At 36.6% G+C, this 26,116-nt stretch overlaps 2 protein-coding genes across 3 annotated transcripts in view; both read right to left on the bottom strand.

Annotated features, from left to right (window-relative positions):
* Nucleotides 1-13,702, bottom strand: part of GDPD1 (glycerophosphodiester phosphodiesterase domain containing 1) — a 41,276-nt gene extending 27,574 nt beyond the window's left edge. The window contains exons 1-2 of one of the 2 annotated variants that reach the window (XM_010990432.2): nucleotides 13,441-13,702; nucleotides 1,225-1,267 (exon numbers count right to left, since the gene is read on the bottom strand). In XM_010990432.2, the coding sequence (XP_010988734.1) occupies nucleotides 1,225-1,267; nucleotides 13,441-13,582 (185 nt within the window). In that variant the 5' untranslated portion in view covers nucleotides 13,583-13,702. The other variant, XM_064494984.1, reaches the window with a different exon arrangement.
* Nucleotides 13,703-16,639: 2,937 nt separating this feature from the next.
* SMG8 (SMG8 nonsense mediated mRNA decay factor) lies at nucleotides 16,640-24,800 on the bottom strand. Its single transcript, XM_010990431.3, has 4 exons — nucleotides 23,005-24,800; nucleotides 22,279-22,424; nucleotides 21,123-21,995; nucleotides 16,640-20,722 (listed from the first exon to the last, which is right to left on the bottom strand). Exons 1-4 carry the CDS (start codon nucleotides 24,767-24,769, stop codon nucleotides 20,525-20,527), a joined length of 2,982 nt encoding a protein of 993 aa, XP_010988733.1. The 5' UTR covers nucleotides 24,770-24,800; the 3' UTR covers nucleotides 16,640-20,524.
* Nucleotides 24,801-26,116: the final 1,316 nt, after the last annotated feature.

Below are 26,116 nucleotides of genomic sequence, written 5' to 3'. Positions count from 1 at the left end.
GAGCAGTTTTTCCCCCAAGTAATATATATCAGTATATATCCCAGGCAACAAATATTTGATAAGTGATAGTGTATGTGGGTATGTGAGGTTGTGTATATGTGTGTGTATCTCAGTGAAAGTTGTTTACATAAAATTAAATATGTATTTTGTTACAGCTAGCTAGCTAGCTGTATAATCTCAGTTGAGAAGACAACAAAGTAATTTAAATTAAATTATTCTGTTTCACAGTCAGCGACAGGAGGAAAGATTCTGCATTTTAGGGCTGTAAGAGATTTCTTAGATTACAGTCAAAAGGCATCATATTATAGAACAGCAAGAGTAAGCTATGACAAACATAGGAGGATTTGATTTAGGTGAAACTGGAATAGGAAAAGCAGTACCTTCAGACCTGATAACAGAATAAATCATCTCTAAAGTGTCTGAATAATGAGAAGCAGAACAAAAATTTATGCCAAATTCTCCTGATTTATTAGCCCCAATTATATACATAAAAATGGTTCAAAATTATATAAGAAAACATTTTTTTCTCACTAAATATGGATAGTTATGTTTTTTCATGGGGTTTAGCTTATCATATCCCCTGTCTTATTTTTCAGGGAAAAGAAAACAGTGTTCTCATCGTTACCACAGACTGATGATAATCATTTACTCTAAAACAAAGAACAAGGTACCAATCAGCTGTCATTCCTGTCTCTCCTGCTGCTGCTTCTCTGTGAGGTGCTCTAAAAGACATTTCTACGAAATAGGAATAATTTAAAACTTGAAAAAAGTTAATTTACCTTACTTAAAAAAATCAACACTCATAAGGCTTCGAAGAAGAAATACCAGACAACAGGTTCAGATCTGCAGAAAAATTACTAAATAGACACATAATCCTCCTCACAAACAAAGGCCAGTTTAACAGTTGTTTCATTTTCTCCTTTTCTCTTTCTCTCCGAGACTAATTAGCATTATACACAGTATGTTCCTTGTTACAAATGCCTTCTTTCAGCTTTGGAACTATAGCATCTTTTGATTACCCACAACTCTGATCTAGTTTCTCCGTCATGTAGAAGCCAAACACTCTTTGTAACACTTCAGACTAACTAAATAAAAAAAGCGCTTTTAATAAAATAGAAACAACTATCACAAGTGGATGCTACGTGTATACTATCTTCACTGTGTGAATCATCATCACTTTCAAAATAAACTGTAAAAGAGACAAATACCTTTTTATATACTTACTGCTGAAAGGCTGCCATTGTATTCTCCAAATTTTCTCCAGCACCTGTGAAAATATTAAATTGAAATTTCATTTACTGAGCTAATGTGAACATTTTATTTTTCCAGAAATTCACTTAAATGAGGCACATCAAGTGAATCATGTTTATATATTATGTAGACATTACAAGTATTTTAAAGAATGTAATGGTATTTTGAATTGTTTTCAGCTGCACCAGGAAGATCAAAACACAGCCACAGCAACGTTAGAAGAACCTAAACATGATTTTTTAGCTATGATATCTGTTTGTCATAGAAAAGATAGAAGACTTGGTACATACACACCTCCTCAGAGTTAAAATGTCTCTCTTCTGTATCCCCATAGTCTGCTATACATCTCTTTACTAAGGCATTTATCACATTATAGCATAAATTATTTAGCCATCTCTCTCCTCCTTTTCCCATGAATTACTTAAAAGGAGTGGCTGTTTTAATCACCTTGGCTGAACGTGACAAAGAATATATGTAGGTTCATGTATGACTGAAAAACTGTGCTCTACACTGGAAATTGACACAACATTGTAAACTGGCTATAACTCAATAAAAAAATTTAAATAAATAAATAAATAAATAAATAAATAAATAAATAAGTAAGTAAGTAAGTAAGTAAGTAAGTAAGTAAGTAAATAAAATCACATTGGCTGAGGGCAGCTGAAGGTGGGGCTCTGCAGTTGGGATCTCCGCTCCCAAGTCTATCAGATACTTGTATGACCTTGGGAAAGTTACCTAACCTCTTTCTGGCAGAGTTTCTTTATCTGTAAGGGTGGGGATAATGATGACACTGATATCATAGGATTATTGTAATTAAATGAATTAATATGTCAAGGGCTATATGTCATCAATTCAGAAAATGATAGCTTTTCACTTTTTAACATCTCTGAAGTTAGGGTGCCTTTTACAATAGATGGTGTATAATAGTTTAACTGGCAAGATTTTCTCTTTCTTAGCAATGCTTTAAAAATAGGCATCTTATAACTTATGACATTAGAGTCAATGAAATAGTAAATATTCAGTAAAAGTAAAGGATTATTGCCATTATTATTACTATTGCCATTATTGTAGTAACTGGTGCTTCCACTGACTGAAGTAATAAAAACTAGTGTAATGACAAAGAGGACACAGATAAAAACTATCTAATTACCTAAAATTATCTAATGTTACATACTAGGTAGAACCAATTAGCACAATATACACTAGCCTTGTGTTTATAGATATTTTAAAACTAAAAGATTTCAGTATTACTAAATAATTAATGGAATGCTCAGGAAAAATACTTCGGAAAAACAGCCAATTTCTTAACAAAAAGAAGCACTTCAAAATTTAAGGTACTGTTCAAGTAATAACATTAATAACATTAAAATGTTTTATATACAATATCATATGAACAGATTTGCAAAATTTTCTTCTTTTATATTTTAGACATTTATTTTTATGACAACTTAATTAATAACCAATAGAAACACAAGGTATAAAGAAATGAATATACTAACCTAATGTTCTAAAAGTTCCATCAATTTAGCAGAGAGAAGGGATATTTATGTGAAAAAAAGCTACTTTGATTTTAGGTTCATTTCAGTTACTAGAGTTGATGCACAATAGAAAACAGATGAAGCAAACATGGAGATTAAAGCTTTTTTCAAAAGTAAGTGCTCTTTTGAGGTTAAACGACTTTCAAAAATCTAGTCAGTGCTTGTTTTAGTAAAAAATTATGGTAATATGTTATATACAGATAATCAATATTCAAGAACAAAGTACTCTAGGATATTACCAAAAAGACAAGTGGTGCTAAAATGGTTATTTATAGGTTAAACTACTGACTGCTTGTTGTGCCAAAAAGCAAGGAAGTTAAAAGGACAGAGAAGCCAGTTTGAAGGAGCTCTCAATGGCTAAACTCGAGACGATGTTAGCATCAAAATAATGATAGTAACAGACTTTAAACCACTGAACAAAATAGGATATTCTGAATCCATTTTAATAAATGGACTGGAAGTTTGATAAGAAATGGAGTGTTTATGTAGTTTCAAAGTACTTTCCTACAAAAACACTCATTACAAACAGAAAGAGAGTAACTTTACGATGGAAAAGACTAGAAGACTTTCAGACTTGAGTACTCGGCAGATACGTTCTTCAGACTTAATAAACTGAGTCTGTCCTTAGAAGAAAGTCAAAGTCAATGTCATTAGCTTCTTCAAGCTGACTTCTGTGTCCTTTTTTAATTTCCTTGCTTTTTGGTACAGTAAAAAACCAGTAGTTTAACAAATCAAATTAATTGGAGCAGTTATCTCCAGATGATAAGAATACAAATGATATCTAATATACATTTTTCTATACCTTACAAAACCCCCTATAATGACGATGCATTACTTTTTAAAGGAGAGAATCAAACTTTTAAGCACATTCTGCTCTGTGGAAAAAAATAAAGGCTAATCCGGCTCAGAATTCAAGCAACTGCCCAAGTGCTTTTTGTCAAGACAATCATCATCACATTTTGGTATGCACCAAGTGTTTTGTGTGTACTCCAAATTTAGTCACACAGAATATTAAAAGTTACGTGTACTCAGGGTTGAACTTGAATAAAACTAGTAATTTTTACTGATACACCAAAGATATTCTTAAGTGAAACTGCCTTTTTAAAAAAACTTCACGTGCATGACACTGAAGAATGCAGTGGCTACTAGTACATTTGGAACCATCATCCTCATTCATGCTAAAGCAACGACAGTTTGACCCACTACTGCTTTTGCACCATCAGCGCAAATGTCAACATGGTGAAAAAGGCAAATAATGTCTTATGAAAACAGTATTGACCTTGTAGACCCATGCAAGGTCTCAGGAGGTCCCAGGAGTCCACAGACCACACTTTGAAAACCACTGTCTCAAATAATCAATGATGGTAAAAATCAGAGGATTGGTTATCCCTGGGGATGGAAGAGGATAGATTAGGGAGGGAACCAAGGGAATCTTACGGGATTCTAGAAATGTTCTATATCATGATCTGAGAAACTGCTACCTGGGTGTATACATATTTTTTTAAAATATTAAGCCGTGCACTTAAGGTTAGTGCTACAACATCTATGCTATCCATAAATTAAAAAAAAAATGCCTTTAATTCTAAGTTTTAGAATTTTTATGTTCTAGTACATCCACCTAAACCCTGAGAAGGCTTTATGCCGCAAGCATTGAGGGAAACATCTATCTCCCACTACCTGTTTCCACCTAGTGAAGGAAAATTTCACTCTAGTCTCCAAAAGGGAAAAGAACAGAAAGAACACTTTTTTTTGAGTGAAGGTAGATTTATTCAGAGACATACATTGAAAGGCAAGAGAAAGGCCACGAGGTGTGGGGATTGGGTGCTCAGATTAAAAGTAGGTACACATTTCATAGACAGAATGCAGGCGTCTCCAAAGAGGGAGAGAGGGGTGGCCGCGAGGCGCTGTGTTGCTGGTTTTTATGGGCTTGGTGGCTTCATATGCTAATAAGTGGAAGGACCAGTCTAAGGGGAAGGGGGTGGGATTCCTAGGAAGTTGGCCATTTCCCCACTCTTTGACCTTTTGTGACTAGCCTTGGGACTGCCATGGTGCTTGCGGGCGTGTTATTCACCATGTTAATGTATTACGATGGGCGTATAATGAAGCTCAAGATCTGCCAGAAGTTAAATCTCTCATCATCCTGAGCCTCAAGGCCTAGTGGGGGTGGAATCTTTCACCATTTTGGTATTAACTGCTGTGACATTCCTTGAATGGCCCTGCCCTGCCCTCTTCCTGTCTCATTCCCCACCTCAGAGATTTTACTCCCATAATCTTATGCGGTTGCAGAGGGGCGAAGGTCTGTCTTTTGAAACTGCTTCCAGGCTAAGTAGGGGCATTGACCCTGCCTATCAGGGAGTAAAAAATCTCTGATGCTAAGAAAACTTTTAACCCTTCTTTACTCCCTCGTCTACGCCTCTCTATGGGAGCAGAAGTGACATAGGAGAAAGAGCTGTCTGTCCATCTGTAACTCAACCTTTTAATTTAGAGTGGCCCACCCTCAAAAGGAACAGAATTTCTGCTCACTTACTTACATAGAGAGTTTGCCAGGGCAGGTCCTGCCAATGCAGGCAAAAGGCTTGCAGTTTTAGTGTTAAGTTCAATTCAGAGAGGGCACTAAGAGTCCAAGTTCAGCTCTACTGGTTCATACAGTTAATATTTTTATTTCCATATTTCTGATGCGTGCATTTTATTCTAAACTGGTTCCAAACTTGGGAAAGGAAAGTAAGCAGTGTTACTTATTATTAGCCTTCTCAAATTCCAATAGCAAGGACTTTCTAATATGCACCTGTTAGAATATTCCACAAAATAGTGTTCAATAAATATTTATTAAGTTTGAAATGATACATTCATTTAAAAATAATCTGGGTGATACTACTCAGCCATAAAAACCGACAACATAACGCCATTTGCAGCAACATGGATGCTGCTGGAGAATGTCATTCTAAGTGAAGTAAGCCAGAAAGAGAAAGAAAAATACCATATGAGATCGCTCATATGTGGAATCTAAAAACAAACAAACAAAGCATAAATACAAAACAGAAATAGACTCACAGACATAGAATATAAACTTGTGGTTGCCAAGGGGGTGGGGGATGGGAAGAGATAGACTGGGATTTCAAAACTGTAGAATAGATAAACAACATTATACTGTATAGCACAGGGAAATATATACAAGATCTTATGTAGCTCACAGAGAAAAAAAATGTGGCAATGAATATATATATGTTCATGTATAACTGAAAAATTGTGTTCTACACTGGAATTTGACACAACATTGTAAAATGATTATAAATCAATAAAAAATGTTAAAAAAATAATCTGGGTTAGAAGAATGGGCAGGGATACAGATGAAACAAGACTAGGCACTAGCTGATAATTGTTTGTATCTGGGTGAAGGCATCTTACTACTTTTGCGTATGCTTGAATTGTGCCATAATAAAAAGTTAAAATGATACTTATTGTTTGATCTTTTGGTTTGGGGGAATGGAGTTAGGAAAAACATAAAATAGAGACTTAGAACTCTGAAATAAATTTCTCCACAGTTAATACAACATTTACTACTAATATTTACATTCAAAGTCTACCTGTTTGTCTTTTGTGACTGCTTTCCATATTAATTTTAACTGTAATTCACTGAAACCTAATAGCTTAGGCATGCAAACATTGCTACTTAAGATCTTTGATCTGCTTTACAAGTTTATGAAATTAATAGCCAGTACTAGATAAAACAAAATATTGAAAAGGTGGTGAAGATGTTAACAATTAACAGAAGCCAGACACTGTGCTTAGTACTCTATATATTATTTCATTAAAATGCCCATAACATGGTAAGTATTACTATTTCCAGGAAAAAAAAAATTAGGTAAGGTCACACAGCCAACAAGGGGAACTTGGATTCAAGCACAAAGCAGTATGACTTCTGATCATACTCTTTTTTATCACTAACTATGCTACAGTTTCTATGCTGCCATTCATAAAAAACCTTTATTTCAGTTTCAGGTAAGTTATTCATATTGATTTCAGTATTCTTATAATTGTTTGTAAAGCCTGAAGATAAATCCCACAATGATAATACTCACAAATTACTTGTTACAGTGAAAGTCTGGAGAGTAACTAAGGGACTAATTTAAAAGAATGTCATTCCTCTCCAAGGAATTATTTGGCAATAGCTTTTCTCTTATGAATGGTTTAAATTTCTTTTCCTTCCAATTATCATCGTATCATTCACAGAGCATGCTTGCCATTAATTTTTCTTTTCCCACAAAAATCAACTTAATGCCTGGCTTTGAGAACAACCATTCTACATGTAAACAAAAGTTTAATTTTTAATTAGTTAATGAAATTAATTATAAAATGTGGAAGAGACTGAGTATCATAGATTTTATATGCTGTCCTAATGTAATTTGTTCATAATTTCTCTGCTTATGTCCTCCTGCCTCCATCTTCATCAGCTCACATTTTTCACTTCTTTGAGAAAGCTTTATTTCTCAATACTATACAAAGCTAACTTACCAATTTTTCACTCTTTGTTATCTTTCGCTCTCTTGTATAGTGCTTTATAATTACTTTGTGATTGGTTAATTTCTGTTAGGATAGGAAAAGTAAAAGAAACATACTTTTGTGTCTTTGATTAGACTTAAATGCTGTAAAGGAAAGAACTGTCTGTTCAGTTTCCTTTTTATGTCCCAAATGTTTTATATACCAATAAACATTCAATAAACATTGTAGACTTGTTTTTTATTTATCTCCAATCACCACTATCATTAATATTTTTGTATACATGCTATATATATGTGTGTGCATGCGTGTGATGTTTATAAAGCCAATGACAAATGGGACAATGTGCACCAGCCATGAAAGAACAACTTTCAAAATTAAATATTGTCTGATATTGGGAAAGATAGATTAGTGCAAATAAAACATATCCTAATGTTTGCAGATTTATTCCTATCTCAGTTTAAAATGTCGTTACTCAGTACATCAAGCAACAAAGAAATTCCTTCTTCATTTCTAAATTCATTTGTTCATTCAGCATTTAGAATGTGCCTTGGAAAAGTATATATGTTTTCTATATGAGCATAAAGAGCTTGTAAGAACTAGAGATGATATATACAAAAGATCATTTCTCAATTTGAGATCCCTGGGACACTGCAGACTTGTTTCTATATTTCAAGGGAAAAATATTAGTGAAATTTATACTTGCAGGTATAAGAAAAAAGTAAACACATCAGTAGCACAGAAGGATGATATTCAAAAGGTATACTGATATTGAGGGAGCATTTACCAACTAACCACATGTATGCTCTTTTCAATGATAAGTGGCTTTTGTTATATACCTTGTCATAATTTCAATAACTTTTCTGTAACAATATTTAATTTTCCTATGTTTGTATACAGTTTAAGATACACGGTGTATTATGTTATAAATGTATATCTCCATGGCTGAAAACAAGTATGCACATTTTAATTTGCTCTATTAAGCACAAAAATACTATTAAATAAATGATAATTTACTCTTGTTAATTAGGTATCAGTAGGAACGAGCAAGCCAGCTGGAAAAAAAGTCTTCACTGACAAGTAAGGAGGAGTTCCCTGAAAACAGGAAGGAGAGAGAAAAATAGAAGCTGAAGGGAAAGAATCAGTACCCTGATGCTGAGTACATGTTTCAGGATGCAATTGCAGAATGCTACTTCCAGTAATACTCTGAGACTCAAACTGATGCCTCAATTTCCTCCTTGAACAACCAACTAAAATTTAGGGCCAAGAAGCAGCCAGTGTCTATGAGCAATCCTTAGCCTCACTTAAACATATCACCTGCCAAATCAGTCGGTGGCAGGATGCCCAGATTGTGACAGTACTCTACCTTGAGTCCAGGGGTGAAGGACTGGGAGGAAAGGTAAGGATTTTATCAGTTAGTGATTTTTTTTTTATTCTTTGGCCACTGAACCCTAATAAACAGATTTGTTTTTAAAAAGCCTGTTTAATTTAATTGGACCATAGAGATAGGTCAGAGAGTACCTGAAATAAATTATCAGGTAAGTTATTTCCCTGCTATCCTATCTCTAGTTAACTCAGTAGGCACCTGAAATAAATGTATACACAGTATGATTCCAAATGTAGTAAAATATGTACTTAAAGGAAATACTTCAAAATGTTAACAGAGATTATGTCTAGATAGTTTTAGAAACTATTTTTTCTTTTTTCATTTCTATATTTTCCAAATTTTCTACAAGGAACATGAGTTACATATGCAATTGGGAAAGATATTAATAAAATCTATAACTTCATAGAAAAATTATGAAATTAATCTTTGAGAGTATTGTTTGCTCTTGATTTAACCCAAAGTATATACCTTTGTCCTACTGGTATTTCATCAATACACTGTAGTTACCAAAAGTTCTTTGGTCAAACAGATAAGAAAACACATAGAAAGTATCTAACATGCATTAGATAATTAGCAGACAATAAGCTATTATTTAAAGTATATGTTAGGATCTGTACTAGAAGCTAGAGACACAAGCATTAATAAAAGCTGCCCTTGGGGAGCACATAGTCTAGTAAGGGAAGCAGATGTACTAACATATCCTATTATAATATAATGCAATACAATGTATGATTTAAAGAGGTAAGAACAAAGCAAGCCTACAGCATTTAACTTTTGAAATAGAGTATTTTCTACTTTCCCCCAAAGAAGTAAGGTAAATGGTCTCTATCTCTAGATAAGGAAACTAAAATTAAGACTTATTCCCAAGGTTAACTAGTGATAGATCCAAAATCTGACTCAGGTGATAATGCTTTTATAGCACACAACACAGTATATATTAAGAGTTTCAAGTTACAGCAACTCAAATGTATATACTTTATACACATATAATGATCAGTGTTTCAGTCTTGGAATGGTCATACATCTGGTTTACATGAAATATCAGGTGTTTGCAGCTAGGGCAATAAAGATTTAGGCCCAAACCAAGGAGGTGAAAGAATTATACAGAGAAAACTATAAACCATTGATGAAGGAAATTAAAGAAGACTTTAAAAAATGGAAAGATATCCCATGCTCTTGGATTGGAAGAATCAATATTGTTAAAATGGTCACACTGCCCAAGGCAATCTACAGATTTAATGCAATCCCTATCAAATTACCCAGGATATATTTCACAGAACTAGAACAAATCGTAATAAAATTTATATGGAACCATCAAAGACCTAGAATTGCCAAAGCATTACTGAAAAGAAAGAAAGAGGCTGGAGGAATAATTCTCCCAGACTTCAGACAATACTATAGAGCTACAGTCATCGACAGCATCGTACTGGTACAAAAACAAACATATAGACCAATGGAACAGAATAGAGAGCCCAGAAATGAACCCACAAACTTTTGGTCAACTAATCTTTGACAAAGGAGGCAAGAATATACAATGGAATAAAGACAGTCTCTTCAGCAAATGGTGTTGGGAAAACTGGACAGCAGTATGTAAAACAATGAAGCTAGAACACTCCCTTATACCATACACAAAAATAAACTCAAAATGGATCAAAGACTTAAACATAAGACAAGATACAATAAACCTCCTAGAGGAAAATATAGGCAAAACATTATCTGACATACATCTCAAAAATTTTCTCCTAGAAGAAATAAAAGCAAGAATAAACAAATGGGACCTAATAAAACTTACAAGCTTCTGCACAGCAAAGGACACCATAAGTAAAACAAAAAGACAACCTACAGAATGGGAAAAAATTTTTGCAAATGAAACCGACAAAGGCTTGATCTCCAGAATATATAAGCAGCTCATATGACTCAATAAGAAAAAAATAAACAACCCAATCCCAAAATGGTCAAAAGACCTAAACAAGCAATTCTCCAAGGAAGAAATACAAATGATCAATAGGCACATGAAAAAATGCTCAATATCACTAATTATCAGAGAAATGCAAATCAAAATTACAATGAGGTATCACCTCACACCAGTCAGAATGGCCATCATTCAAAAATCCACAAATGACAAATGCTGGAGAGGCTGTGGAGAAAAGGGAACCCTCCTTCACGGCTGGTGGGAATGCAGTTTGGTGCAGCCACTGTGGAAAACAGTATGGAGATTCCTCAAAAGACTAGGCATTGACTTACCATATGAACCAGGAATCCCACTCCTGGGCATATATCCAGAAGGAACCCTACTTCAGGATTACACCTGCACCCCAATGTTCATAGCAGCATTATTTACAATAGCCAAGACATGGAAACAGCCTAAATGCCCATCAACAGATGACTGGATAAAGAAGATGTGGTATATTTATACAATGGAATACTATTCAGCCATAAAAACCAACAACATAACGCCATTTGCAGCAACATGGATGCTCCTGGAGAATGTCATTCTAAGTGAAGTAAGCCAGAAAGAGAAAGAAAAATACCATATGAGATCGCACATATGTGGAGTCTAAAAAAAAACCAAAGCATAAATACAAAACAGAAACGGACTCACAGATATAGAATACAAACTTGTGGTTGCCAAGTGGGCGGGGGGTGGGAACAGATAGACTGGGATTTCAAAATTGTAGAATAGATAAACAAGATTATACTGTATAGCACAGGGAAACATATACAAGATATTATGGTAGCTCACAGAGGGAAAAAAATGTGACGAATATATATATGTGCATGTATAACTGAAAAATTGTGCTCTACACTGGAATTTGACAAAACATTGTAAAATGACTATAAATCAATAAAAAATGTTCAAAAAAAAAGATTTAGGCCCAAAGTTAGTGATATGCCTGGAAAGAGATGCACAGAAAACAGATTGCTGTTATCAGTGTCTAAGACAAAAATAAAAAGCAAGCAAGGAGGTGACTCCTTCATAGTTATTATTTTTCTAGAAACTTAGTATCTTGAATTACAAAGTGTTTTTTTAGTAAACATATCCTCTATCACTCTGGGTTCAACTGTATTATTTGGTGCACCTACTCAGCTAAAGCATATTAAGTACTAACACACAGGCACTTACTACAGGGATTTAGGGCGTCATACAGGTAAACAGATTTCAAGTCTGCAGAATTAAGATTATTTCTTTTAAAATAAAATCAAGACCATTCAATAATGACACTTTAGATAACTTTTTAGAGGACCTAATTTTGTTTTGGTTTAGGTTTTTAGTAAGCACACTATTTTTTTTTTTTCTTTAAATCAGTAAACACAACTGCAGTAAGTACTGCCTATCTCCAGAATGGGACTACTACCATTGAAAATTGCTTCTACGACAACAACTTTAAGTTGGGTTTTGGCTTTAATGGTTGAAGGCACATTGGTAGTCACACGTCATCCTACAGTTTAATTTTGTTATCTATTAAAATACAGATAAACCATGTAAGAAATAACGCAGCATTTAGCCAGGGATAGACCTCTTAAAACCTTTGATGCTTTTCACGAGTGGGAGACTGGCATAAGCGCCGAAGTCCCTTGTTAGTACTATGTTTAACTGATAACATCATACAGATTGTACAAGAGAATGCTAATGTATCTCTGTAATATTTAAAACTTTATTCCTGGCCAATTCTTGTTAGAAAAGGAGTCATGGTACTAAACCAAGTTTTAGACTGTAAACTCCCGGCATTTACCATTTCAAGTATGATTGTAAATTCCAAGCAATTTTAATCTAGTTTAACATTATCTCTAAAGAACAGTTAAAATTTGATTGAAATAATTCAATTTAACATTTTATACATCGTATCTGAAATGAAATAAAGACACATTATTAGACAATAATGAAGAGGAAAAGATTTGGCCTGCTGTCTGGGAAATCAGAGGGTGGACTATCTAGGCTTCTTTTGGCAAGACACTTTTCCAAAAGAAACTTCTTTTGTTTTCTTCAAACAATACTGTCCTGTCCAAAACTAAATCATCTTTCTGTCTTTTGGAAATCCACGTGTCACTGCTAGGGTGCAAGGTGGGGTTAAAAAAAATTGGTGTGAGGTCTGCTGCCTTGGGAACCAGGACGGTCCAGATTCTGTCCCAGTCCAGCCCCAGCTCTAATCGAGACCTCGGGGACTTGGTTTCCCCTTCTTCTCAATTATCGTGCTCAGTGTTGGGGGTAGGGGTCGGGGTGGGCTTGGGACCGGCCCCCAGAGGCTGCAAATGCCCGGGCAGCAGCACGCTCCAGGTTCACGCAGTTCCTCAGACCTGGAAGCTGTTCGCCCCGGTCTCTCTACAAGCTCAGCCACTGGCTGTCTCCGTGTCTCGAAACAGTCTGTTCCCGGTTTCCCCGGCGGGTACCCCTGGCCGGCCCTGCGCTGCCCCCTTGTGCCTCGCTGCGAGGAAGGGACCTTGCGATCCATCCTTCCACCCGCCGAGAAACGCTTTACCTACCCTTCATTCTCACCTTGGTCGTTCCTCCTTCTGAGAAGCCCTGACATCGCTGCACACGAGTGATCCCCACCTTGGCGGTCTGAAGACCCCTTTCCTTCCTTCAGGCGACCTCGCTTTCACATTACCTTCACCTTTGAGGGAGCCCTCAATTCATTCACACATGCCCATCCTTCCTCAAACTCTCAGGTATTTCCACCCGCCGGCCTTTTGAGGACCCTCAGCTCTAGTCGAGGGGGAAAAAAGCCTCCCCCGCCTCCCCCACCGGGTTCTGGGGACCCCTCTCACCTCCGCGGTGAGAGATGTGTTTACTGAGGAATCGCTGCTTCTTTCTCTGGTGCAGCAAGGTCGGGTATTTGAGCAACAAGAATGAGGTCACCAAGTACCCTCCCAGGGTAGAGAGAAGGTAAAAAGCCGCGGTGGACGACATCTCAGCCACCGTGTGGGAAGTCTCCCACCTCCTGGCCCTCTGAACTCCGCTGAGACGATCGTAACGGCTGCACCGGCGGCGGCGGCTGTTCGAAGTCTGCTCGCCCCCAGCTGGTGCCGGCGGTGCAGCGCACTTGTCGGCGCCCGCCCACCACGCAGGCGCAGCCGGACCCCGGCAGCCGAGCAACAAAGGGGCTCCGGCACGCAGGCGCGCTCCGGCTGCTGGGTAGGAACCTGCAGGTCCTGGAGCGAGCGCTAGTCACCTAGCTTTGTGGTCTGATCTGCAGGGCTCCAAAATGAAGCGGAAGCTTGGAAACCCGCCAGTGCCTTCGCCATCACTGCAACAGAAAAGGCTATTCAAGGATAGCCTTCAGGAAAGCCTCACATATTTAGAAAGTCCACATCAAAAAGGGAAGATACCAAGGCTCCTCTTTAGCCCCCTACTTGAGGAAATGCAAAGAACTGTTACGGATGGAGGAGTTAAAAGCTTACTAAAACAAACAGTAAACCTACCCATACGTCTAGCCCAGAAGGAACTTTATGGTCACACATACCATAATAAAATGTACTAGTTTATCAGTCAAATATTTGAGGGGCACCGCTTCTCTCTCATTTCACTGTTCACAAAAAAGGCAAACCTCATGCCTTGTACACAGTAGGCAGTCAAGAAATGTTTGTTTACTTACAAGTCCGTTTACAATAAGGAAAAGTTTGCAGAGTTATAGGTTACCACTTAAAAAGTCTCGGGAAGACTGGAAACTAAATTCCCTCTGATCCCACACATGCCCAACTACTATAATTTTCAGAGCCACATCTAAGTGTGAAAGAATTAACCTAGGGTTGAGGGAGAAAATTTGGCCAGAACGGGTCTTCCACAGAAGCAGAATGCAGAGTGATTATTTAAAATCATGTGATTGACTCTGGCCTGAAGCAAATTTCTCTCATTTCCTTATACGAAAAATGAGGAATCTTTTACTATATGATAACTTCTAACTCTCACATTCTGTTAATGATGACTTCCCAAAGATTCCAGCTTCCATTAAGAGGCGTAAATAAAATTTAGAGGATTCTTGAAAACAGAGGTCTTCATTAGATTTTTAAAAGTAGCAAAAAAGGACTTTTGCATCAGTTTACCACCAGCCGTAGTCTCATTTCTTGATTTATCATCAATATACCCAAAGAAATAGTAAAGCCTTTGTAGAAGAAAAAGAACTAAGTATGAAAAATTCTAAATACAACTAAACTTAAAATTCAAAACATTTTAAAGAAACTCACAAGCTGAAAAATACTGCCTTATTAGGAATTAAGGAAAGTATCTGTTTAGAGCTGTCAAATTATATCTTATAGATCAGCTGATGCTCATGGTGGTTTCCCTTTTCCAAAATCTCACCTGATAGCAAGTTCTCTTTAAATTTTATGACTGCTATTTCTGATTAGTATGACACATGAATATGATAAGTATTACCAGAGAAAAAAAATCTATGTAACTAAGAATATTTAACCTTCAAATACAGAGGCACCTAGGACTTAGCAGACAGAGCCCTGAATTTAGAACCTATAGTTACAGCTATACCATTTACAAGCTGAATGACTTTGGGCATATCACTTAGTTTAAGCCTCAGTTTTCACACCTGTAAAATGGGGGATAATAGTATCTAACCACAGATCAATGTTTTGAGGACTGAAGGAAGTGAAAGCATTAAAAGTATCCTATTTAAGTAAAGCATTATATCAAAAGATAGAATTGTTTCCTTCTCTAAAACATTATGAACAAATTTGGGGAAGGTATACAGAGTTACTCAAGCAGGAGCACATATGCCTTATTGGAGACCCAGGAAAATTAACGAAAGAACAGATGAATTATAATACTAGAAAAGCATCTTTTTCAAAATTGCATCAATATGACCAGAAGTATCTTCCAAGATGGCCATATTTGGGGGAAATTTACTAGAGCCTCCAAAGTTAATGACATTATTTAAACTAGGTAAGATTAGTACAAGCAATCAATTATCATGGGGGGAAATGTTGAAAAAGAAGGGGTATCAGAAATCACTGGCCTGTTTTGTTATGAAGAGAAAACTGGAAAGGTTAAGTAGTTTGCTCAAGACCATATAGCTAGGGGCTGATGTTATAACAACAAGGTCACTAATCTTAACTTAGTTCAAGGGGCTAGAGAAGATAGTATTGATCTTCTGAAAAATAAAAGATCTGAAAAATAGTCTTGCTCTTTATAGAAGATAGCATTAAGGAAATACCCACTTAAAAACTATCCTTTGAAGTGTATCAGAGGTAGCAGATCCAGGATGCAGTATAGTGAAAAGAACACTGAATGCTAGTCAGGTGATTCCTTGTCATTTCAACCCCATCTACAATTGCATTGCCCAAATTATTAGTGCTCTAGAAAGCAGATGCAATTGATTAGGAATATATATCACTGGGACCAGAAGGCATTTACCCAAGAGTTCTGAAGCAACCCATAAATTAAAGTGTGACACAATTCAAAATAAAACTGTTATAATAAACAACTAGTGTGCTGTTCGACTGGCAGACTGCCATCGGGATTCCCAACTCTGACAATGGGCATCTGTTAGTAGGTTAAAGCACAGTTCAACTTTCTTTAGAACAATTTAGCAATGTGTATCAAAATGTAAAATGTGTGTATCCCATGACCCATCAATCCCAGCTATAAGAGTATGTTCTGCAAAGAAAAATTCACAAATATTAATAACAGATGTATGCACCACGGTATTCTATCGTTAGTAGAAGTCTTAAATTAGAAAGAACCTAAATATCAAACAATGAAGGACACATTATATAAATCATAAGAGAAAACAATGCAGCCATTAATAATACTTCTATTTATTGACAGGAAAAATGTGTACTGCATACTATTGAATGCAAAAAAACTAGATTACAGAGCAAGATGAATTGCAATTATGTAAAATTGAATACAAATCCACATGTGCATGTATGCATGAGATGTTTAGAAGGATATTCACTAAAATGTTGCCAGTGGTTAGCAGAGCACTAGCAGAGCACTGGAATTTCAGGTAATGTATTCTTTTTTTTTTTTTTTTTCCAGGTAACTTATTCTTATCTTTGCTTAAAAAATTATTAAATAACAGATACAATGACTACATATTAGTTTTACAAGAACAACAAAGGTAGTCAAACCCAAAAACTGTTTTAAATGGGATTATAAACTAGATAGTCTAGCTTTTATATTGAGAAAATAGCAGGATAAAATAAAGGAATAATGTCACTCAATACTCAAGTACATGTAACTTAGTAGGAGAAAGGAAGTGATAAGCAACTATGGTAATACAGTCCTCTAAGAGTGTTTGGAACGAAGAAGAACCACAGGATATAATTTAAACTTTAGAAATTTTTCTTATATTTAGTCAAATAGAGCTATAGCTATAATTATATATATAATATAATATATTACATATAATTTAATAGCTATAGCTACGGACAGGATTATTTTCAGTACGGAAAGATTTTGGAAAAATAACTAAACTGTATTTAGAAGATGACTGGATCCGAGCCATCAGTTACAAACATGGGATAATAACTGTCCCTTATATTTATAAAACAGTTTAGAGTTTGTAAAGGATTTCAATTAACATACTCTTTAAGTGTTTGAATCACAGTTATCCTTTGAGGTACATAAGGGAGTTATTACCTCCATTTTACAAATTAATTTGCTGAAGCTTTAGATGGGATCCAGTATTAAGAGATGCAGTACATTATCTCCTCAAGACATGAACCCAGTGAGCTGCTGTGCCAACTCAGACCGATAAACATTACGAAGTGTATTAAAAATTAAACAAATGATTAGCTGGCTTTTGTGCAAAACTATGCAGTGTTCCAAAAGTTGAGTGCAGTTCTATTTGCCACATCTTAGGACACACACAAAGTTGTGGGAGACAGAAAAAGGGCAATTAAATGGCCAAGGGATTTGAGTGGCTGCTTTATATAAAGCATAAACCGACTAATAAAAACTAAACCCAATTTTAAAAGACCACAGAAAGATACAAGAGGAGGGTTACAAACCAAGTCTATAAAACTGCTATTATGTTGTGGTGCTTACCACAGGTACATGTACTAGGCACTGTTTACCTCATTATAAAAGGTAGGACTAAAACTAACCAAGACTCCCAAACTATTAGAATGATGGGATCTCTTTAAAAAGTAAATTTAAAATAAATTATAATTATTATTAAGAATTTATCTAGTGCCCCTCTGTAACAGGCTTTATGTATACTCCAATCCTCACAACCACTCTTTGTGGTAAATAGTAATAATTATAATTTTAGGGGAAAAGACACTCAAGGATTAAGTAAATTGTCAGGTTTCTTAAGAGGTGGAGTCAATTCTTTTTGGCTTCAACTTACTATAGTAGTATTCTATACAAGGGAACATACGGAACAAGAAAAGAGTGTAAGAATATAAGATTCAATACAGTTTTAGAGAGAATTAAGATTCACAGTCATCAAAGAAATTAAGATGAAATGGGTAATCACACCTCATTTTTCTGACATTAAAAACTCATCCATTCGCAAGTCTTAAGACCAGAGTCAAAATATTCAGTTGGAGAAACTGACATGCTATTTTCATTCTTATATTTTCTAAGAAGGCAGAACACAGGAAGAGAATAGCTTTGAAATCAGAGTCCTCAATTTAAATTCTGACTTCCTACTTCCTAGCTATGTGACCTTGGATAAATTATTTAACCACTTCAAGTTTTAATTTCCTGATAATATGGATGATATCTATCTTGCAGTGTTTTGAGGATCATAGGAAATGTATGCAAAATACTTACTAAAGTACCTACCAAGTGGATATTCATGAAGTAGCTATTATTATTGGATATAGCCATTCAATAGAGTAGCTATTGTTATTTTTTATGAATCAGGCTTCTCTAGTTTCATTTTTTCTAATTTTCTCCCTGTTACCTCAAAATCTTTTTAAATTTTTCATTTAATTTTATTTTTTAAAGTAAGAAATAGATTCACTGTATAAGTAGTACAGGGAAACCTTAAGTAAACCAACATGTGAAGCCATTTTTTAAACAATTAGAATTAATGCAATTTACAAGAAGATTTATATTAGTCCTTTAAACAGAAAGCCCTCCCTGAAAAAGACATAATTTATCTTCTAAAAATGTTAAATTTTATACAGCTTTTCATGGACACATCAAAAGACTTACCAATAGGCCAAAGGATGTCCTTGTCTCCTAGTGATTCTTAAAAAAAAATCAATTTGAAACATCTGCTTATATCTAAAAAAAAAAAAAGAAAGAAGAGGAAAGAAAAAGAAGTCTGCTAAGCAAAGGATAATGCAAATACTGCTACAGAAGAAATATAGAAATATAATTTCTTTAATAAAATCATCACTTGAAATTTGCCAAAATAAGGTTATATGACTAAAGAGAAAGGTAGTTTCTTTTAAGCAAGTTATAAATACAAATAGCATAAAAGTTTTGTATTTAAAGATGTTACAGAAATTCAAATTTGGGTAGCTTCTGTAACCAAAAATAATCAAGTAAAATCACTTACTAATTTATGCAAGAATGTAAAGTTGTTCCATGTGGAATGACATCAAAAAGGAAAAGACACAGGTTTGCTCTTCTGAAACCTATTTGTTCTCATAAAGTTTTTTCTTACATTTCCTTTGACCTACCAGTTTATCCAATCTGTTTTTCAAATCTTAGAGGCTACTGAAAAAACAAAACAACTATTAGTACATGTCCTATAGAAAAATCCAGCTATATTTCCAAATGCAGGAACTAAGAACCATGCTTAAGTACAAAAGTAATGGTGATTTTAAAAATTGATATAAAAGGAATGAAAGATATAAAGGAAAAGGATGGAAAATAAGGATGGAATGGAAGAAGAATGTAGACTAATTTTAATATTGGCTCAGATTCTCCTTCTCCTAATAATACTACAGTATAATTGGCATAGAAATATGCCTAATTAAATTACAGTTTTAAGTTGGCTGCCAATTATGAATCTTTATACATTTTAAAAACAAAACCTAAATAACTACTTTAAGCTGGTAGCAAGATGTGTTATACAAATATTGTACTTTATATATACTGAGACTAAACTCTCTAATTCTATTTGCCCAGTGTTTCAAAATCAATGTGTCTAGGAAAATATAATCAAGTACTAGAACTCTGATATATTAACTTATTTTGCATACTTGTCTTATTAGTGATATATCAGTGTCACCATGTTGATGCTGGTGAGACTTAAACTTGGTATGAATTGATAAAATTTGTATCACTTAGAAGATTGTTTCACAGTATAGCAGTTTTTAAAGAATAAAGTGTGTATTAATATTTTGTATTAAAAAGTTTTAGTTCAGATAGCATTCATTTCAAATATGGTATCTCATCAGTCCAAGAATAAAATGGTGTGAACAAAACAATCTAACTCTGGTATAAGAACTGTGACCCAAGCAATTGGGCATATTTTTGCAATTAAGTCCTCATACCATTACCAAATAACTTACTAGATCATTTTGTTTTGAAGATAATTTCAGGCGCAGCATCTTAAGGAAAATCCCAGCTAAAGCATCATTTTAGCAAAAACAAAGTTTTGGCTCAATCAACATGATTATGCAACAATCAGTTATAATAAAAATATGTTTTATTATGGACAGTGAATCAAAAACAAGAGAACATAGAAGTATCAACCATGTATTTTATGTCCTTTTCTAGAATAACTCATGTTTATTAGGAAGCTGCACCCCCGTGTACAATAAATATCAACAATGTCATGAAACAGTGGAAAAATTACTGCCCAAATACTGAACTCCTGTAACCAAATCACATTTCGGGTTCAAGAAAACACACTATCACATACCAAAAAACACCCCCAACACACCAAACAAAAACCAGCTCAAGTTTAGGACTGTACTGGCTGGAAAACACTCATTGTGTCACTGCTTTAAGAACCCCCCGGAGCACCTTGTAACTCATTAACTGCACATTTTCCTTTGGAGGGAAACAAGGTCCTCTCTCTGTCACATAGGCATAAGGAAATCTCAAAACCCAGAGGCCATCGGGTGGGAGAGTGATTTCTTGTTTTTCTGGATAGAATACTGGACATGGTGGTGGGCCTGGTTGCACCTGAAAAACACAGGAAATGTAATTATTTTAACATTTTTCAATTAAGAAACACCTAAAAGACGAATGTCTAAACAAAGGATAGGTTCAAAGAGCACATAAGATTAAGCATGAAATGTGAACACTTCTAACTCCAATCACACCTAACATTACATTAAATAGTCTCAAATATTATCTTGCCTTTCTACAGATTTTTAACTTCAAGTTCTGCATCTAACCAAATGATGTGAATTGATAATGAGAACTGATTAACACACTTATGATTTATTTTTCAACAGAGTATGCAGTTTAAAAGGCTTTTAAAATTAAGATCCGTTTAATTAGTTTGATTCTTTTTCAAACAATCAAAACAAGCATCAGCACTTTTTGTCTGTCTGAGGACAGAAAGGGTTGTATTTCTTACCTGAGGCATTAGTATTATCTGCAAAGGAGCATCGGGTACCACAACAAAAAGCCTCATAAGTTGAGCGTAATGTGGTTTTAGCCCTCTACCCTGAGATGATGACAGAATATATAAGGGCATATCACTATTCAGGGCTTTTAAAGCTGATTCCTTGGGCCCACTTCCCATTACTTTCATTATTTTGTCAGGTCCTGAGCACATAAATCTCCGACCTCGAGAGTCTTCATATTCAAAGCCCACAAACGCTCTAGCTATGTCATCTCGCCGTCTTCCTCTTCCCATTACAACTGCACTTCTCTTTCCAGGAACAGCTTTATTTGGAGCAGGCCAAGAATTTGTGTCTAAGTCTCCTTCATCTTCAGCTCTAGTCCTGATGACAATGTCCCAAGGCATAAGATAGTTTGTCCCTGGAATAAAGCCCTGTTGGTCCAAACCAGTATGAAAGTTGTAAGACTTAGCAGGGCCAAGTTTAACCAAAGACCAGCTGGAGAATTTGGGGAGGAGACCTTTGGGGCAATTTGAATGTAGCATGCCTGGGAGATATTCAACTGTGGATGCCTGTCGATCAACCAAGTTTGGTCTCTTCTCAGTCTTTACCTCTCCTTGACCATGAACTTCTGGATTATCTCCTCCTGCTTGTGGATCAGCTGGATAGGTACCTAAACTATCTGTGGATTGGCCTAAACTCAAAGCTAAACTCAGGCTTGTGCTCTCTCCTTGGGTTTGAGGTTCTTTTTCTTTAAGTTTATCGGCATCTGCATCTGGAGGGGCAGGAGACGATTCGTTTTTGGCAGGAGCAGGATCTGGAGTACTTGGTTCAAATACTGGGAAATTGATATGATCCAATTTTCCACAACATTTTTCTTCCAGAAGCTATGGAGGAAGGAAAAAGACAAACAAAAGAATCTTGTGAACTTCTCATTGAAAACAACACATTCTTCACTCTAAAAACCAAGATGAACAATTAATGGGCAAGCAAATAAATACATATAAAGAACTTTCTCTTGTTACACATCACACTGCAAGTCAAATTTACTTTTCTAGATGTTTTGCTTCTGAAAATACATATTTTAGTCAGATGGCAGTTAGCCAAAAAAAAAAAAAAAAAGAAGAAGAAGAAGGAAATAGAAGAGGAAGGAGAAAAAATGTAGGCTACCTGATAAAAGTCATAGTTAGCTGCCTTGATATCAAAAGGATCATCTCGAGGTGCTTGTTTCCTTCCACAGTTACAGGCACCAGTGGACCGAGCTCGGCTATTGTGATATAGCACAGGAGGATTTCTATCAGCCTCTGGTTTTTCTCCTGGAAAACATACATCACTATTAATTTTATACACACAGTGCAGAGTCACATTTATTTTGCTTTGATTGTATCTAACCCCCAAATTTCTCCAAACAGTTCTTTGGAAATGAGAAAAAACCCCCAAAATCCAAAACGCCAAAAACACAAAAACCTTGACTAAACACATATAACAGAAGGAGCAAGTGAAAATGCCTAAAATAACACATATTTTAATCTAAAGGCTTAGCATTTCTAAGTAAATGTGAGCATCATCAGAGTGACGAAATACTTCATTATATTCATTTCGGTTAAACGAAAACTCCAAGATAAAAAATGTTAATATGAAATTTCTGAAATTTAGTATTATTTAATAGTGCTCCCTTACTAATCCCCTAGGGTTCATTCTTTAAATACAAGAAAATAATTAGTCATCAGAGCTGGTTTTTCTTTTTACAGCAGGAGAGAAAACTTAAATCTGATGTACCTAAATTTCTGTAGGGCTCTCCTTTCAAGATGTCAATGCACAGAGAACAAACTCTCTTAAAACAAGAATATACTGCTTAAAGTCTGGATTTCAAAATGTTGAGAAAACTTTAGCTACCTGATTTAGGTAATGAGTGAAATTTATGGACACAGTGTTGATCAGTTAAACTCCTCTCCTCACAGAGCTGATGGCCATTGCTCCAAAACTTGTAGCAGTCCTCATGCAACTGCATGGCATATTTGTGAAAGGCTGGACCCCTAGCATGTTGACTGTATACTCGAAGAGCCTGGGCAAGCTGATTCTTGTGGACAGTCATTGTGTAATTATGAGGCAAATTTGACTGGTAGGCGCTATGGGCCATGGGTAAAGCTTTTTGACACCGGTTCTCCGAGAATTTTGTGTCAATATCCAAAAACCCTTCCAAGACTTTAATACTGCTTAAAATCTTAGATGTTAGTTCCCCAGTGGGAGATCCCGCATCCTCCTCTTTCCCATCAATAGCTACTTCATACAGTTTTGAAGCTGCGGAGATCCATTTCTGATAAGTAGGAAGTTCAAAATGGGAAGGCTGTGGGTTCCTGCCCACACTGTCATCAAAACCTTTCTTGCTTAGGACTAGCTCCACATGCTGCCATAGAAATTCTCGAAGAGTGAAATCCACTAGCTGCCCTGAAGAACTGGAACTGCTGGTGTCAATGTGGAAAGAAAGTTGTTGTCGGCTGTGCTGTCTCATCACCTGGTATCGCCTGGACCCAGAAAGGGGTGCCGGGACCAGCAAAGATTCGGGGTCCTTCACAGTACAGTGACTCCTAAGTTGGTCCAGTAACATGCCTACTGGGTCCTCCTCCTGGCTTCCGGGAACTATGTACACAAAAGCTTGATTGGCAGGCACAGTAAAGAGGCAGTTGATACTCTGATTAGTCAAGACACGACTCTTTCGGAAGATTCTATAGATCTGGTCTTCCAGGGCATGCTGCAGTCTCCTTTTGGGAGAATGTTTCTTGGGCTTGTCTGGATGAGCTGGGTCTTGGCTCCGAGGGGGTTCCACCTTGAGGGCTCCATTGAGTTGAAAGAGGAAAAGGAGTCTAGGCGGGCAAGGTCGGCAGTTTAGCTTCCAATCTTTGCCAACTGGACAATCCTTAATGGCTGTTTTGAGGAGGGGCAGTACTTTCTGTCTCAGTCCATCCAGAGCTCTGAATACTCGATCGTACGTGATGTCAAAGGAACAAGTGGGATGGACCAGAAGCAAGATGTGGCAGACAGAGAAAAGGTAAAGGAGACTGAGGCACTGCAGTTTCTCTTGGTGCTTCCAGAACTCGTGTGCTTCTGCATGAGGTAAAGAGAGGCCACCTCCAGCTTCTCCGCTCTGAAGGGCCCGACAAGCCCGCAGAAGCTGGGAATTGTCACAGATGGACGTGAGAAGAAGATACAGAACTTTGCTCTCTTGGTTGTAATAGGCTTGCAGGAGGCTATAGTCCTGGGAACCCGGCTCAGTTCGGTTCCCTTCCGCAGCAGCTACAGCTCCCCGAACTGGATCCCCGGCCCCGGCCCCGGCCCCAGGGTCCCCGGCTCCACCAGCCTCCCCGACGGCGCCAGCTTCGGTCTTGATTCCAGGCCCCGAGTCTCCAGGATCTTGGTGGCGAAAGAGGGGGAAGACCTGCCGGTCGCAGACCGTGTTCACAAGTGAGAACTTCTCGGAATTCAGGCGCAGAGCCGTCTTGCCGAAGATTCCCACCACGCAGATCTCATCCTCACGCCAAGGAGGGTCCGGTCCGCCAGCCGCGCTCCCACCACCCTCTGTAGGGGATCCCTCAGGACTTTCAGGGCCTGTCCAGGCTGAAGCGCCCATTAGAAGCTCTCGCAGGCTGACAGGACCCGCCATGGTGCGGCGACTACGGAGTTCTTCCGGTCCGCCGCGTAAATGTAACCGGCTCTGGTCCAAGTTTGAAATCCCTCCTCCGCTTCTTCAGTTCCGCCTTCCTCTCACTTTAGGTTCCGCCTCTAGCTTCTCCTGTCCAAGTTTTTCGCTAAGGTTTCACCTAGTCCCATATCAAAGACAGTTTAAGATTTTCCTCAACCCGAGACTGTAGGAATTGAGATACCAGAAAGACGTTTGGAAGCAGTTCGTTTGCATTTTAAGGGATACAAAAATTCTGCAAAAGTGTCAAGGGACTCTTCTAAAATAAGATTGTTTCACTTTAACTCTGGACCCTTGTTATTCAGGGTGTGGTCTGCAGATCAAAGGAGGAGCTCGTTAGAAATCCAGTATCCCAGGCCCCACCCTAGACCTACTAATCAGAACATGTATTTGAACTAAATCCTAGTGATTTGCGCACACTTCACAGTTTGAGAAGCACCGCGCTAAAAATATCTTGCAAAGTGAACAGATTTCTTTACTCACATCAATGGGGAAAAAAAATCAGTTTCAGAAGAATATTTACCAAAATGTTTAAAATTTGTTGGGATTTGTTTACTTTTCCCCCTGTAATCTTTTTTTCCTAATTTTTTAAAAAGTTGGTACTATTTTTTAAAGCAGTTTTAGGGTCACAGCTACATTGAGAAGTACAGAGTTCTGTATACCCTCTACCCCAACACACAGGCATTAGCTTCCCTTACTATGAACATTGGCTCCAGAGTGGTACATTTGTTAAAATCTCTAAACCTACTTTGACGCATATTATCTCCCCCAAATCCATAGTTTACATTAGGGTTTATTCTTGGTGTTGTACATTCTGGGTTTGGACAAATGCATAATGATGTCTCCACTCTTAAAGTGTCATGTAGAAAATAGTTTCAGTGTGCTAAAATTCCTATGCTCCACATGTTCATTCCTCCCTTCCCCCAGATCCCTGGCTACCACTGATCTTTTCACTGTCTCCATAGTTTTGCCTTTTCTAGAATGTCATATTTTCATACATACATTAGACAGCCTTTACAGATTGGCTTCTTTCACTTTAGTAATATGCATTTAAATTTCCTCCATGTCTTCATGGTTTGCTAGCTCATTTCTTTTTAATACCGAATATTCTATTATTAGATGTACCACAGTTTATTATTCATTCACCTACTGAAAGATGTCTTGGTTGCTTCCAAGTTTTGGAAATTATGAATAAAGCTCCTACAAACATCTCTATACTGGTTTTGAGGTGGACACACTCTTTTATTTTTATATCTCTAGTTTCTAATTTTTCTACAATGAACACTTTCTTCAATTTGTAATGTTAAAAAA

This window comes from Camelus dromedarius, chromosome 16 (genome assembly GCF_036321535.1).
Source record: "Camelus dromedarius isolate mCamDro1 chromosome 16, mCamDro1.pat, whole genome shotgun sequence".
In the NCBI taxonomy this organism is placed as follows: domain Eukaryota; kingdom Metazoa; phylum Chordata; class Mammalia; order Artiodactyla; family Camelidae; genus Camelus; species Camelus dromedarius.
The sequence above is the reverse complement of the archived record's forward strand: the minus strand, read 5'-3'. Positions and strand labels throughout refer to the sequence as shown.

Coding starts and splice junctions, on each gene's coding strand:
- SMG8 (XM_010990431.3), bottom strand. CDS start 24,769: ATGGCGGGTCCTGTCAGCCTGCGAGAGCTTCTAATGGGCGCTTCAGCC. Junction 22,425..23,004: donor TCACTCATTACCTAAATCAG/GTAGCTAAAGTT, acceptor TATGTTTTCCAG/GAGAAAAACCAGAGGCTGAT. Junction 21,996..22,278: donor CTAACTATGACTTTTATCAG/GTAGCCTACATT, acceptor CTTCCTCCATAG/CTTCTGGAAGAAAAATGTTG.